The 14508-nt window shown below is 42.7% G+C and overlaps 1 protein-coding gene across 4 annotated transcripts in view; it reads right to left on the bottom strand.

Annotated features, from left to right (window-relative positions):
* GRM8 (glutamate metabotropic receptor 8) overlaps window positions 1-14508 on the bottom strand; it is a 575500-nt gene that overhangs the window by 265746 nt on the left and 295246 nt on the right. For all 4 annotated transcript variants that reach the window (XM_081877887.1, XM_081877886.1, XM_081877884.1 and 1 more), the window contains exon 4: window positions 1894-2029. In XM_081877887.1, the coding sequence (XP_081734013.1) occupies window positions 1894-2029 (136 nt within the window). The remainder of the gene's footprint in view (window positions 1-1893; window positions 2030-14508) is intronic.

Here is a 14508-nt window from a genome sequence, read left to right on the forward strand (position 1 = left end):
GAATAATGTTTGAGAGTGAGTAGTTAAGGAGGTGCCTCCTCCAGACCTTACTCCAGGCATAGGCAAACGCGGTCCTCCAGATGTTTTGGGAGTTCCCATTATCCCTGACCACTGGCCCTGTTTTAGCTAGGGATGATGGGAGTTGTAGTCCCAAAACATCTGGAGGGCTGAGTTTGCCTATGCCTGCCTTACTCTCTCCAGATTTGAAGTGCCCCTCTCCCTTTATGCAGGTTGAGATATAGGCTAGCTGCTAGTTTCACAGGGTTGAGTGAGAAATTTTGGGTGGCCACTCAACTTTAAAATCTCTCCCTTTTTAACTTACTCCAACCTGTTGGGAATATTTAATTGGCATTTGCAGAGAGGCATGACTTTGCTTGCCAATTTGGTATTGAGTTTGGGCAGGTGAGGAAGCAGGAGGAGAAAAAATCTCTAGGTTGACTGAGGCAATATTGGGTTGGAGTGGTGCTGTGGTTTAAACCACTGAGCCTCTTGGGCTTGCCGATCAGAAGGTTGGCGGTTTGAATCCCCACAACAAAGTGAGCTCCCGTTGCTCTATCCCAGCTCCTGCCAACCTAGCAGTTCGGAAGCACGCCAGTGCAAGTAGATAAATAGGTACCGCTGTGGCAGGAAAGTAAAGGGCATTTTTGTGTGCTCTGGTTTCCGTCACAGTGTTCCATTGTGCAAGAAGCTGTTTAGTCATGCTGGCCACATGACCTGGAACACTGTCTGTGGACAAATGCTGGCTCCCACAGCCTGAAATCGAGATGAGCCCTGCAACCCCTTATTCGCCTTTAACTGGATGTAACCAGTGTACACTGAAGAACAAGGCCTGGGTATGCATGTGGGGACCAAATGAAGGTTTATCTGACAATGAAGGTTTCTTTCTTTCTGGATCCTTAGCTGAGAAGCCACATCTTAAGGCTGTAGCACACGCCATGGATCTGGTATGTGTGGAAGAGAGTGATTTCCCTATAAGAGTCTGACAAAGCTATCGCCTGCCCGCCCATTGAAATGCAATTTGTTGGATTGGATCAATTTGGTCCATTTGACCAGCAGGCCCCCCATTTCATGATATTTAAATCAATAAAACCCATGCCATCTCTTGAATTTTCTTTCAGCCTGGGGTGGGGAGAATGAAGGTTCCCCCCTTCCATCCATCTTTCTGTGTCACCCTGATGTGACAGTTGGTTTCCACAAGAGCTCTTCCATGCTCCCATGGGCTTTTTGACCATTATCCAGCATGTCACTGAGACAAAGAGAAAGGGAGGAAAGAGGCACACATGTCTTCCTCCTTCTCAAGCTCTGCTGCTGCTGTTCACATCGCTTGAATGCAAGCCAAGTGAATGCAAAGTATTTGGATGGCTGGAGATTGGTGGGGGTGATTTTAGGAAATAGCAAGATCATGGGTCCATTTTTTCCAAGTTATTAAACTGGCTCAGAAAACTGATCCATGTTTTTTCTGATTTTGCTACCCTCCAAAACACACACACACACACACACACACACACACACACACCCTTTCAAAGGAAAGCTCATCTAATTCTATATCTGAAGAAGTGCGCATGCACACGAAAGCTTATACCCAGAACAAACTTAGTTGGTTTATAAGGTGCTACTGGACAATTTTATTTATATATTTCGACAAATTATATATGTTAGGAACTACCAATTTGTCATTCTTGTCAACCCGAAGTTGTTAGTAACGCAGGGGTCCACTATGCACTATAAAATTGCAACATCTCTCTCCCCACAGATCTGAAGATTGCAAGCATATCTGTCTTGATGTCAAGCCTAAAGCCATTTAAGGCAAGCAGCATGTGTGACTAAAAATATGACTTTCAGCAGCAAGTTGCCCATCCTGTACAAGACAGAAATAGAGAAAGAAGCAAGCACCTGATATCATCCTCATTTGCAAACATGATCACCGCACGAGCATTTGGAGTCTCCATCAAGCGCTTGATGATCTTGTCAAATTCTCCTGGTCTAGGCTCACGGGGGATTTTTAGAGACTGAGCAATGCAGACACCACCTAGGCAGGGAGGGGGGGGGGAATAAAAAAAAGCAAGGTGATTGGTGACAAGCTCGAAAGTATTGTTAGCATATAATCACCATATTCAGTGCACAACAGAAACAGCGTAGTGGTTTCATAGGAAACTGCCAAGCCAAACTCACTTTGGAAGTGCAGTCTTGCAGTTCCAATACGCCCTCTGCCATCCAACAAAACTGCAAAGGTAAAGGGACCCCTGACCATTAGGTCCAGTCATGGCTGACTCTGGGGTTGCGGCGCTCATGTCGCTTTATTGGCCGAGGGAGCCGGCGTATAGCTTCCGGGTCATGTAGCCAGCATGATTAAGCAGCTTCTGGTGAACCAGAGCAGCGCACGGAAACGCCGTTTACCTTCCCGCCGAAGCGGTACCTATTTATCTACTTGCACTCTGATGTGCTTTCGAATTGCTAGGTGGGCAGGAGCTGGGACCGAACAACGGGAGCTCACCCCGTTGCAGGGATTCGAACCACCAACCTTCTGATCAGCAAGTCCTAGGCTCTGTGGTTTAACCCACAGCACCACCTACATCCCATAACAAAACTGTAGATGGTGGCAAATGCTCCAATTCCATTCTCCCTCCCCCTACCCTTTTGTCACAGACTCCCATCAATGCTAAAAAATGCCATTTGTTTAGCAAGCTCAGCATCTCCCTTGAACACTGTGACTAAGCATGGCGATAAAAATGCAGTTCACTGGAAATATTGTGGTGGGTACAGTGAAAGTGTATTCTTCTCCCGGGAACCACAGTCGTATCTATTCCAGTTGCTAACCACAGCAGTTTAATTAAGTTGCCTTCCTTATTTAAACATCTAATTAAAGCAGTGTTGGGTCATCAATAAAACTCCCATGTTACTCACAGGTGAACCAGCAAAAGCCCAATGAGCAGAGGTATGTTATACGCATACACACATTTTCCTTACAAAATCTGGTTGTGCCTATTAGGAAAGCTATATGCCCTCTATCAAATGTAATACTTAGGGTTAATGGAATGCCATTTAACTTATTGAAAAGGTGGTACTTCAAGACTATGCCTAGTGAGGTTGTGGAAAGTTTGTCTTCTTTCTTTCTTTTTTCCAGCCCTGAAATGGGCAGGATGCAGGATTTATGAGAGCACCGTTTAATCCTCTAGTTTAGGAATGATTTTCGCTGCCCTCCAATGCTGTGATTGTGCTGTCTTGCAGTCTTTTGATTGCTGATTGATCTGTGGCATTTTATTGTGATCTATTTTTATGTTTTGTTTTAAAAAGTTGAGTATTGGGGCCTTTGAGCTGAAATGCAATGTATAGCTAAACTGTAGCAGTGGTAATAAAAAATAAATATAGTAACTATAGCATAATTATTAATGGCGTTTTAAGCTAATGTGTACTTTGTCAGATACCCGCAGTCTTTGTCCATATAACCCAACATGCTCTGAAGAAACTTTTAATACATTTGAAATGGTGAGGACACTATATTTCATGCTGGGGGGGGGGCACTAGTTTCATACCCAAGCACAAGGGAGATTCAGGGTTGCCAGAACTTCATCTTTATTCAACAGCTAGTAAGTGTACAGTGGCAGTGCAAAATGAACATTTCATACTAGGGTTCTTCAGAAAGGGACTGACAGTAACATTGGCATTTATTTATTTATTTATTTATTTATTTATTTAATAAAACCCTCTATAGAAAGCAGTGCCGGATTTATTTATAAACTAAGCAAGCTATAGCTTAGGGCCCCATCCCCCCCCCAAAAAATGAACTGGATGTACATTTCCAAAATATAAGATAAAAAACAAATAAAATCAAACCTACATATAGCAATGGTGTTTTGTGTTGTGTAGGCTCCTATGATGTAAGTAATGGGCCACGCCTGATGGACTGCTCCCTAAAATATCACTGGTTTGCTCATTTCTATATCAATTGGTTTGATAAAATACATAATTTGTTATGTGCAAATGGTTTTAGATACCTATTAGGTCCATAAATTACCATATAGCATATATTCTACACAAAAAGCAGTAACAATTTGTTGTTGACAAAGGACAGCTGGACATATGAAGGGCCCCATTACGTTCAGTAGCTTAGGGCCTCATCAAACCTTAATCTGGCCCTGATAGAAAGTGATGGTGCAACTGCAGGCAGAATGCCCCATCTCAACAAGATATCTTGACATAGCTTCCATATACAGTAAGAGGAAAGCAATATGTAGCAACAAATATGGGACAGAGAAAATGAAGTACCGTATCTCTCCACACATAAATAACTCAGCCTTTGCTCCCCAAAGACGTGATGATAGTCAAATTTACGGATATGCATCTATCAGTGTCTACTTGTCAGGCACAATAGCTAAATGGACCTTTCAAGTTCAAGGGTAGGATACCTCTGAATGCTAGTTTGCTGGGAGGCAGACAACACAGAAGGGTTTGGTATTCAGGCTATGGCACTGAGCTTGCTGGAAGCATATATCTGGTCTTTAACAGAACAAGATACTGGACTAGGAAGGCCTTTGAACTGAGTATTCTTGCTGTTTCATGACTGATATATTCCAACAGTGCTAAATATTGGTTAGGATGGAATGTGAATATTTTACAGCAGCTACTTTTCAAAAAGAATCAAGTAGAATTTGACAGTACAGAGAAACTGTGATAGCTAGAACACATGAGCTAGTAAAACAGCATTTATGAACATGACCCAAAGCTTTCCTGGCTGATGCACACCTTTCTTTCCTTACTAATTCAAGTGGCTTTCCACCCCTACTGCTTACTTCTTTTTCATACAAAGGCAAGAGCAATATAATTTCAATATATTGCAAGGCAACACAATTTGCACCACAGTTAAATCAATTCAGGGGCAAACAGCAATCTTTTAAATAAAAGTTAAGCTTCAAGGTCTGTATAGTTAAAGCCATGGTTTTCCCAGTAGTGATGTATGGAAGTGAGAGCTAGACCATAAAGAAGGCTGATCGCCGAAGAATTGATGCTTTTGAATTATGGTGTTGGAGGAGACTCTTGAGAGTCCCAGGGACTGCAAGAAGATCAAACCTCTCCATTCTGAAGGAAATCTGCCCTGAGTGCTCACTGAAAGGACAGATCCTGAAGCTGAGGCTCCAATACTTTGGCCACCTCATGAGAAGAGAAGACTCCCTGGAAAAGACCCTGATGTTGGGAAAGATGGAGGGCATAAGGAGAAGGGGATGACAGAGGACGAGATGGTTGGACAGTGTTCTCGGAGCTACAAATATGAGCCTGACCAAACTGCGGGAGGCAGTGGAAGACAGGAGTGCCTGGCGTGCTCTGGTCCATGGGGTCACGAAGAGTCGGACATGACTAAACGACTAAACAACAACAACAAGCTTCAATCAGCAATGCAGAAATTCTGGGGCATGAAGAAATTTAAAATAACATACATTTCCTTGGAATACATGCTAAATTTGTGGGGAACAACCATTAACAGTTAATAAGAACCTACACTTTGCCTACATTATGAAGATGGAGGGAAATCCTAGCTGCCTAGGACTATCAATGGGCATGTAGACACAAATTTGGTCAGTCAAAATAAGGCAAAGCTATTTTTTGTCGTGGAAAGAATACTTTCTTAACTAAAGTGATGCCACTGCCCCACATAAGGAAATTGGCTCCAAAATATGTTGAGTGTCTTGCACAATAATGTGCTGTTTACACCAAATGCTGTTTACACAGTGTGTTGTTTTACACTATTACACAATGAAGCTGACCCAATGAAAAGACTAAACATTTTAGAAATCTCAGCCAAGTGGCCAAAAGTCTCAGGGTAAGTATGCATTTTTGTACACATTACTTGGTTGGAAAGCAGCATCATGAAATTCAGATAAGTATGAATTTTGAGGGACTTATGTGTGTTGATTCTTGTATTGTTTCAGAAGATGTGATTTTGGTATGTTCACCTTTCAGTGTGAACTGAATCAAACTACTCTGAAATCCCTATGCATGCAATATTGTTTCTGCGTATCATTTCCACATATGTCTTGCAACCTCTAAATCCTTGGTTAGCCTAAAGCTGACCCAATGTGACAATAAAATTTGCCTTAAATCCAGTGCTTTTTTTTCTAGGGGTACGCATACCCCTAAGCATTTTGTGAATCTAAGTCTGGCCTCATTGAGGGGCAGTATTTCAATCTGAGTAGGAAAATGAGAGTACCCCTAAACATTTTTTTTTAGGGGGGGAAAGCACTGCTTACATCAAACCAGACCACTGACTTAGTTAGTTTTTTGACTAGCACTGCCTTCTTCCCAGCTCTTATACAGTGGTACCTTGGTTCCTGAACGGCTTAGTCGTAAAACAAATCTGCTCCCGAATGCCGCAAACCTGGAAGTAAGTGTTCCGGTTTGCGATCGTTTTTTGGAAACATCCACCGCGGCTTCCGCTTGAGTGCAGGAAGCTCCTGGAGCCAGTTGGAAGCCGTGCCTTGGTTTTCGAATGGTTTCGGGAGTCGAATAGACTCCTGAAACAGATTAAATTCGAGAACCAAGGTACAACTGTAATAATAATAATAATAATAATAATAATAATAATAATAATAATAATAATAATTTATTTGTACCACACCCATCTGGCTGGGTTTCCCCATGATATGCATCAGGTGTGACAAACTCCCAAGAGACTGCGATCTACTCATGGTGTTAAAGACTGGCAGCGTTCACGTTGTTAAAGCTGGGGGGTTCAGGTGTTAAAGACTGGGGGGTTCAGGTCAAAGTTGTTGAGGAAAGTTGTTGAATTGTTTTTAGGGAGGAGGAAAGCTGCATTTTTTGGGGGGTGCAGCGCAAAATGGTTGAGTTTTTTTTAGGGGAGCCAAGCTTCTTGAGCTTCTTTGGCGGGAGCCAGTGATCTAACAGTGATCTACCACAAATGCCCAGTGATCTACCAGTAGGTCACAATCTACCTGTTGGACGTGCCTGATATACATGATACAGTGGTACCTCAGGTTACATACACTTCAGGTTACATACGCTTCAGGTTACAGACTCAGCTAAGCCAGAAATAGTGCTTCAGGTTAAGAACTTTGGTTCAGGATGAGAACAGAAATCGGGCTCCGGCGGCGCAGCAGCAGCAGGAGGCCCCATTAGCTAAAGTGGTGCTTCAGGTTAAGAACAGTTTCAGGTTAAGTATGGACCTCCGGAACGAATTAAGTACTTAACCTGAGGTACCACTGTATAGGAAATGCCAATGATTCTCTCTGGGAACTTATGCCGGAGATGCATGTCTTCTACCAGCAGGCAATGGCAAGACAACCCCCCATTTTATTTGTCACTGGTCTTCATGTGATTTCTTGTGCCATGTTTAAACTTTCCACCTACTAATATAATGTTAGATTATCACCAAAGTCTCTCCAAGTTCGCTTGGTTGTTTTTGTCTGGCCCTGACTTACGGACCCATTGGGATTCTGCTGTACTTCTTTTTGCTGTTGACTCTTCCAGAGCCTTCAGGAACTTTGACGTGTGGGCTTTCATGGTGTCATACATTTTAAAAGACAGATTGACATGAATGTATTTAAATAATACGTTAATAACATCCTCACTTTTCTGACACACAGTCAATCAGATAAAGAGGCCGGCTATTTTTGAATTAATGGGGCTTCAAAGCTGACAACGTATGCTTCGGGTTCTTTGGGAAACAGTGAACAAATATACTGTTATTTTTGTTACCCAAGTATTCAGAGCTCTCTGAGACACACACACACTCTCTCTCTCTCTATATATATATATAAACATTAAGCTTTCAGTCACCTCCTAAAATCATCCATGCACAGGAAGGAAAACTGATTCTTAAGGAAAAGTGACAAAGGAAGGACAATATGTTACCTCATAAATTTCACTAATAGAATTTTCAGCTCTTGCTAGTCATGCAGTGGCTTTTAAGAAAACCATTCCCCTTGCATGTAATAGACCCTGAAAAGTTACAAATGCTTATCTATTATATACTGCATTCTGCCATCCAGAAAGAATGGCTATCTAGGAATGAAGAAAGAAGGAGGGGGAAAAACACACACACTGCAGTATCCGAATGGTTGTTTTCCTAGAGTTTAATGGCACCAGAGAAATGCCACTTCCATCATTACAATAGTTCATTCAATCATGACTACACTGGGCATCTTCACATCTCTGTGTTGAAGAATGTCTTTGACACTAATAGAAACAAATCAAAATGCACTTCAGCTTTGCCACAGCATTCATAATAAATTCCGCAAGCTATTACCTGACAAACGCAGCAATTGGTTTATCTCTTTATCTGTACACTACCCACCCTGCGCGTTGGAAGCAAGGAGCTGTATATTGATTTATAGGAGCCAATCAACACTGGAAATAACATGACAGGGAAACATTAAGCACCGTATTTAAACAGGGTTTGCAAACATAATCCACAAACACATCTATTATGCCTGACTGGCAATAGGAAAGTGAAATCATAAGAAGAGAGGAATATTAGATCATTATTTTTTTTAAAAAATGGGGCATTGGAATCAGTGTATGGCCTCCAACAGGTCAAACCTTTGGCTTCCTAGAGATGAAGATAAGGATGGAAAAAATAACGTTTATATATACTTAAAATGCTGAAAGTTCTTCTCATGCATTTTCAGAATATCATACCATATTTCAGTTAGTAGGATCAAGAGACTGAAACGGAAGGACTAATGGGTTGTCTATGTCAGTTGGATGAAGATGTCATCTATTCAGAGTAGAGCCATTGAATCTACCTTAGTCAAATCCATTGACTTCAGTGGATCTGTTCTGAGTAGTAGCACTGAATACTGCCTATAAAGCAAGACTGTGGAATCTGACATCTTCCAGATGTCAGCTTCGCCTTTGAGCCAGTGCCAACGACTGGGCTCAACCTCTTCAGCCCTGACTGGGCCAGGCGAGCTGGAAAAGCACTCCCACAGACCTTCCACTGCAGGGAGCAGGTCTAAGTGCTGTGGACTCACAACTTAGAGCTGTGAGCACCAAAGTCAGTTCCAAAAGTCAGCAGAGCACAGCAGAGTATGAACCACACGAACAACAGCTCTGAAGTATAACTTCTTTTATTCTCTACAGCTACTGCATAAACTAACTAAAGACCAATCGGAGAGGCTGGACTGCATGAGTGTTACAGCTGCTTGAGCAGTCACCTTATCTATATACAGATAACACTCAGACCCCCACAGGCTGGAGCAGAAGAAGCGATGAGCAAAATCCGCCCCCTCCTTTCTGAAACATTGTCAGCAGATTCTTGCAATGGGAGGGGTGAAACATCCTCACCAGGTGTTGCAGAATTAAATGTCCCACATTCCTGGCCATTGACCATGGCTTAGAAAAGGGTTTTGCTTGACCACTCATGTGATGTTAGGTATGGAAAGTGCTAATATACTCATTATGAGGAATTGGGGAAAGAGTTGGGGAAAGAGTCAACCAGATGCCTTTGGGAATCAGATCAAATTTCTCAGTGAAACAAACCAAGAATGTCCCATATATTATCTCAGTGCCCGTGGGTTTTTGACTCAGAACAAGCCCTTTAAACTGCTTCTTCCACATCAGCCTCTTTCTCAAACCACTCAAGATTCTGTAAAATGTTGTGATTTATTGCTGGAGTTCTTCATAAATAACCATTATAATTCCATTTGTCGTTTTTCAGTGAAACCTAATGCTGGTTATGAAAAAAAAGCACATTGTAAGTGCTGAATGTGCAGATGATAAATAAAGGGTTGTTCTTCCCCCTTCTGAAGAAGAAGAAAATGCTTTAAATGAAGTGTTCATTGCCATCGATAGCTTGTTTCCTTTCCATTACAGCCGTGGGAAGTAGAATATCAACTTAATGCATTCAGGAACATTTGAGATTTTGAAGATAATACCAATGAGATCGATAGCTTTTTCCCCCTGCTTTGCTTATGAAACATCAAACAATATGGAAACTCTGATGTTACTTCCTCTGTCAGGTGAGCAGTAGAATGATAAATATTCATTGCAAGTGTCATGAGCACAAACAACAGTTCCCCCGTGCTGTTCTCTGGTAGTGATCTTGAACAGAGGAGCAGGACCACCATAGCACAGTGCCTCCCCAATTTCCAAAAATGCTCCCAAAGGGCATTGTGGTCAATGGTGTCCCTGGGAGATCAATTACAAGTGTTGCTGGAATACTTCTCCCATCATTCTTCACCATTGGTCAACTTGCTGGGGCTGATGGGAGTTGGAGTCTCGCAACATCTAGTGCAGGGGTCAGCAAACTAAGATCCCTGGGCCAGATCAGGCCCACCTAAATCCTAATCCTAAATCCAGCCTGTGCCACAAAGTGGGAACCCACCATGAAGCCAAGACTCCTGGTGATAGTGATAGGAGGAAGAGGCTGAGTGGCGGCCGCTCTGCCAATCAAATGCCGCACATGGTTTACCTCAGCAGCGTTTGATTGGCAGAGACGTCCCTGCACCATGCTGAGGTAAACCAGGCACAACGTTTGATTGGCAGAGCCGCCGCCGCTCAGCCTCTTCCTCCCGTCACCACCGCCACAGCCCTGGTGCTCCTGTGGGCCAGAGAGCGGAGCGGACAAGCTCTCTCTGCCTACCTGCTTCATGAGAAGCACCAGCGGTGGTGGTGGTGGTGGTGGCAGCAGCCCCTGGGAAGGTAAGTGCAGTGCCTTCTTTCTCTAGGCGGGGAAGACCTACATTGGCTCCCAGTACATTTCCAAGCACAATTCAAAGTGTTGGTACTGACCTTTAAAGCCCTAAATGGCCTCGGTCCAGTATATTTGAAGGAGCATCTCCACCCTCATCGTTCAGCCCAGACACTGAGGTCCAGCTCTGAGGGCCTTCTGGCGGTTCCCTCACTGTGAGAAGCCATATTACAGGGAACCAGGCAGAGGGCCTTCTCGGTAGTGGCGCCCGCCCTGTGGAACACCCTCCCACCAGATGTCAAAGAGAAGAACAACTACCAGACTTTTAGATGACATCTGAAGGCAGTCCTGTTTAGGGAAGCTTTTAATGTTTGATGCATTATTGTATTTTAATATTGTGTTGGAAGCCGCCCAGAGTGGCTGGGGAAACCCAGCCAGATGGGCAGGGTATAAATAAATAATAATTATTATTATTATTAGCCTGTTTCACGCCACCGCCACCAGCCCTTCGGCAAATGAGGCAGGTGACAAACAGAGAAGGCAGCTGGGGCTGAGTTGGGGAGGAGGACTACTTGCCCCCCTCGCAGTGTGCATAGAAATTTTATATATATCTATCTAGTGAGTCACGGGTTCCCTTCCCCTGGAGTATAGGATTGTAAGCCAGGCAGATATATTGTGCCTCTGTAGTGGTTGCTGTTACTGTCTGTTCAAACATCCAGTCTCTTCACATACCTATATTTCCTCAGTGCTGTGTGGTGCTGAAATGGGGGGGGGGAGGGGTTCCCTTAGAAAAGTAAAGGGCCAAAGCAACAAGAAGACTTTTCAGGACAAATGGTGAAATTGCTACACTGACAATAATCTTTCCAAGATTAACTGAATTTATTGTCCAATGACTTTTTTAAAAAGGCCATCTTATTCGCCTGAAGGATAGAAAATACTCTTTCATCATCCCTTAAATGTGAGGAAAATTTTAGTAACTTTACATAGCTTATAGAAACCTGTTGGTGGGGCACTGAACATTAAAAAAAGAAAGAGTAGCACCAAGTAGTTATTTATTTTAAGATAATTTCACACCTCTTGAAATCTGCCATACGGAGTTATTTCATATTTTCTTCACAAATATACAAAAAAAGAAAAATAAAGGATCATATGTATTTGCTCATTCTCAATTTTAACCGCCAGCACAACATTACTGCAAATATTGCCCTAAAAATAACTATAAGCCTACTTTTTCTATATACTTTCTACACTACAAATGTATGTAGGGGGAAAATACTGATTTTATTACTGTACTTGCTGGACCATCTTCTCCCCTGGCCATGCTGGAAGTAGCTGCACTATGTGGCAAACGTCACCCTCCCAGAACCCCAGGTGAACCATTATTCCAGGAGTGGTGTTCTCATCGTGTGAAACTTTAAATATAATGACAAACTAACAGTTAGAAAAACTTTGGGAAATCAGAACCAACTTTCATGCAGGGTGCTCACTTTTGCTTTTAATCCCATCATTCATTCAAATGTTTGCAATATCCTGACTTTGAAATCTTATTGACTTCAGTCTCAAAGTTAAGCATAAAAACTCCACTACAGGAAAATGACTATGGCAATGTAGCTGTAGTCTAAGGTGAGCTCAGTCCATCTGCTGCATCTGCTTGAGAAATTAGCCTCCAGCTGCCTCCTGTTGCCAGATGTAGAAATACCAATTTAAAAGGCTTTTGTTCCAATTATAAAAGCAATGTAAAGAGTTGCTGGTGCTATTTGTCTCACCATTAAAAAACAAATCCTCAGAATACGACTTAACCATGCATGGCTCAAGTTGCAGAATGCCGCTAATGGGGCTAAGTATATCTATTATCATAGTATTGACTAATGTAAATTGCCCTTAATTTTCTCATATATGAACTTTTGAGTGTCTAGGTGTAGCCCATTACAACTGCAAACCAGTCTTACACCTACTAAATGCAGGCAAAAGGCTCTCATGCTGTGGTTCTTTAAAACATTCACTTCTATTTAAAAGCAAGCAAACAATATTTTGGCACAGTTCTCAAGCACTGTATATAACTCTGTGTCCCCCCCCCCTCCTACTGTGTCCATGAATAATATCTCTAAGATTATTACACCATGTTTGCAATGCAAAGTTCACGTGTTCATGGCATGGACAATGGGCTGTGCAAGCCAAGCACACAATAGAGGACCTACAGAGAACATTTTGTATTTAAAAACACACATTTCTATGGAAAAGACTGCAGTGGCTGAATTCTCCGCCTACATTTCCTGGGAAACACAATACTGGCATATATTAGTTCCCTCGGTATGACAGAAAATAACTCCCAAAACAAATATTTCCCATTTGAATCTCAGCAGGACGGAACAAGGCAAAGCCATAATGGTCTGGGATCTTTCATTCCCCCTTCAAAATTGAGAAGCATGAGGATGATGGAACTATACAGTCATACCTCTTGTTACATTAGGGTTCAGATTACATCTTTTCAGGTTGCGTCTCGTGGCGACCCGGAAGTACCGGAAAGAGTTACTTCCGGGTTTCGCTGCTCACGCATGCGCAGACACGCAAAACGATGTCACCCGCATGCGCAGACGCGGGTTGCGTTCCTTTCAGGTTGCAAATGGGGCTCCAGAAGGGATCCCATTCGCAACCAGATGTACCACTGTATGATGGAACATGGTGGCACTTACATGATAGATAGGTAAGGGATGGGCCTATTCAACTTCATAGGGAACTACTAGCATGGGATGCTAGAGAAATTTGATTCAGTTTGCATTTAAAGGCAGTGAACCTTCCTAATTAATAATAATAATAATAATTGATGGGAAGTTTTGCTTCTGCACATGACTCTGGCAAACCGCTCTAACCTGAAGCGTTCCTTCCTCACCCACCCTAGAATGTTTAGTTCACATTGAGTTCATGAAACATCGTACCCTGACCTGTTCTCAATGCATGGCTAACCACATCTACGGAATGTGATAGTTATGTTCTTTTAAGTCTTGCTATATCAATCACTAGTAATAGTTTAATAAGGAGGTTTTCATACCTGTCCAATTCTGTGTTCCCTTTCCCAACCTTTAATCTATTGATGATTAATGCCTATATGCAACCCTTGCATTGTATTTGTGTTAACCAATCAGCAACAAGCACATATGTGGCAATGCTGTAATATTCAATAAAAGGGACTCCCCGAGACATGCTCGAGAGATGCCTCCCATATGACACTTGTCATTCATCTGTTGTTTATTTCAACCCAACAAATAATAATATTTTATTTGTATCCCGGCCTCCCAGGCCAAAGCCGGGCTCAGAGTGGCTAACAACAAGTATAACCAGCACAGTGTACATAAAATCACACAGTCAATTAATTAAAATACATTCTAAAATCAATTCAGAATCAAATTAATGGCAACCATGGGGCTAGAGTTCTATGAGGATTACAGGAGGAGAGAGGGGGTCAGATTGTGCCTTGGCCAAAGGCCTGACAGAAGAGCTCCATCATGCAGGCCCTGCAGAAAGATGTCAAGTCCCGCAGGGCCCTAGTCTCTTGTGACAGAGCGTTCCACCAGATAGGGCCATGGCCAAAAAAGCCCTGGCTCTGGTCGTGGCCAGCCTAACCTCCCTATGGCCCAGGATCTCCAAGATGTTTTTATTTGAGGACCGTAAGGTCCTCCGTGGGACTTACCAGGGAAGGCGGTCCCGTAAGTATGAGGGTCCTAGGCCATATAGGGCTTAATTCAGCTTCCAAAGCAATATGCAAACCAAAACACAGTGCTCCTCTGAAATTAACACATCACTGGCTTTTCCCAATGCAGTTCTCAAGCAAGTAATGTGTACAAAATGTGTATATTAGGGTAAAGTAA

Source organism: Podarcis erhardii, assembly GCF_964252035.2.
Source record: "Podarcis erhardii genome assembly, chromosome: 10".
In the NCBI taxonomy this organism is placed as follows: Eukaryota; Metazoa; Chordata; class Lepidosauria; order Squamata; family Lacertidae; genus Podarcis; species Podarcis erhardii.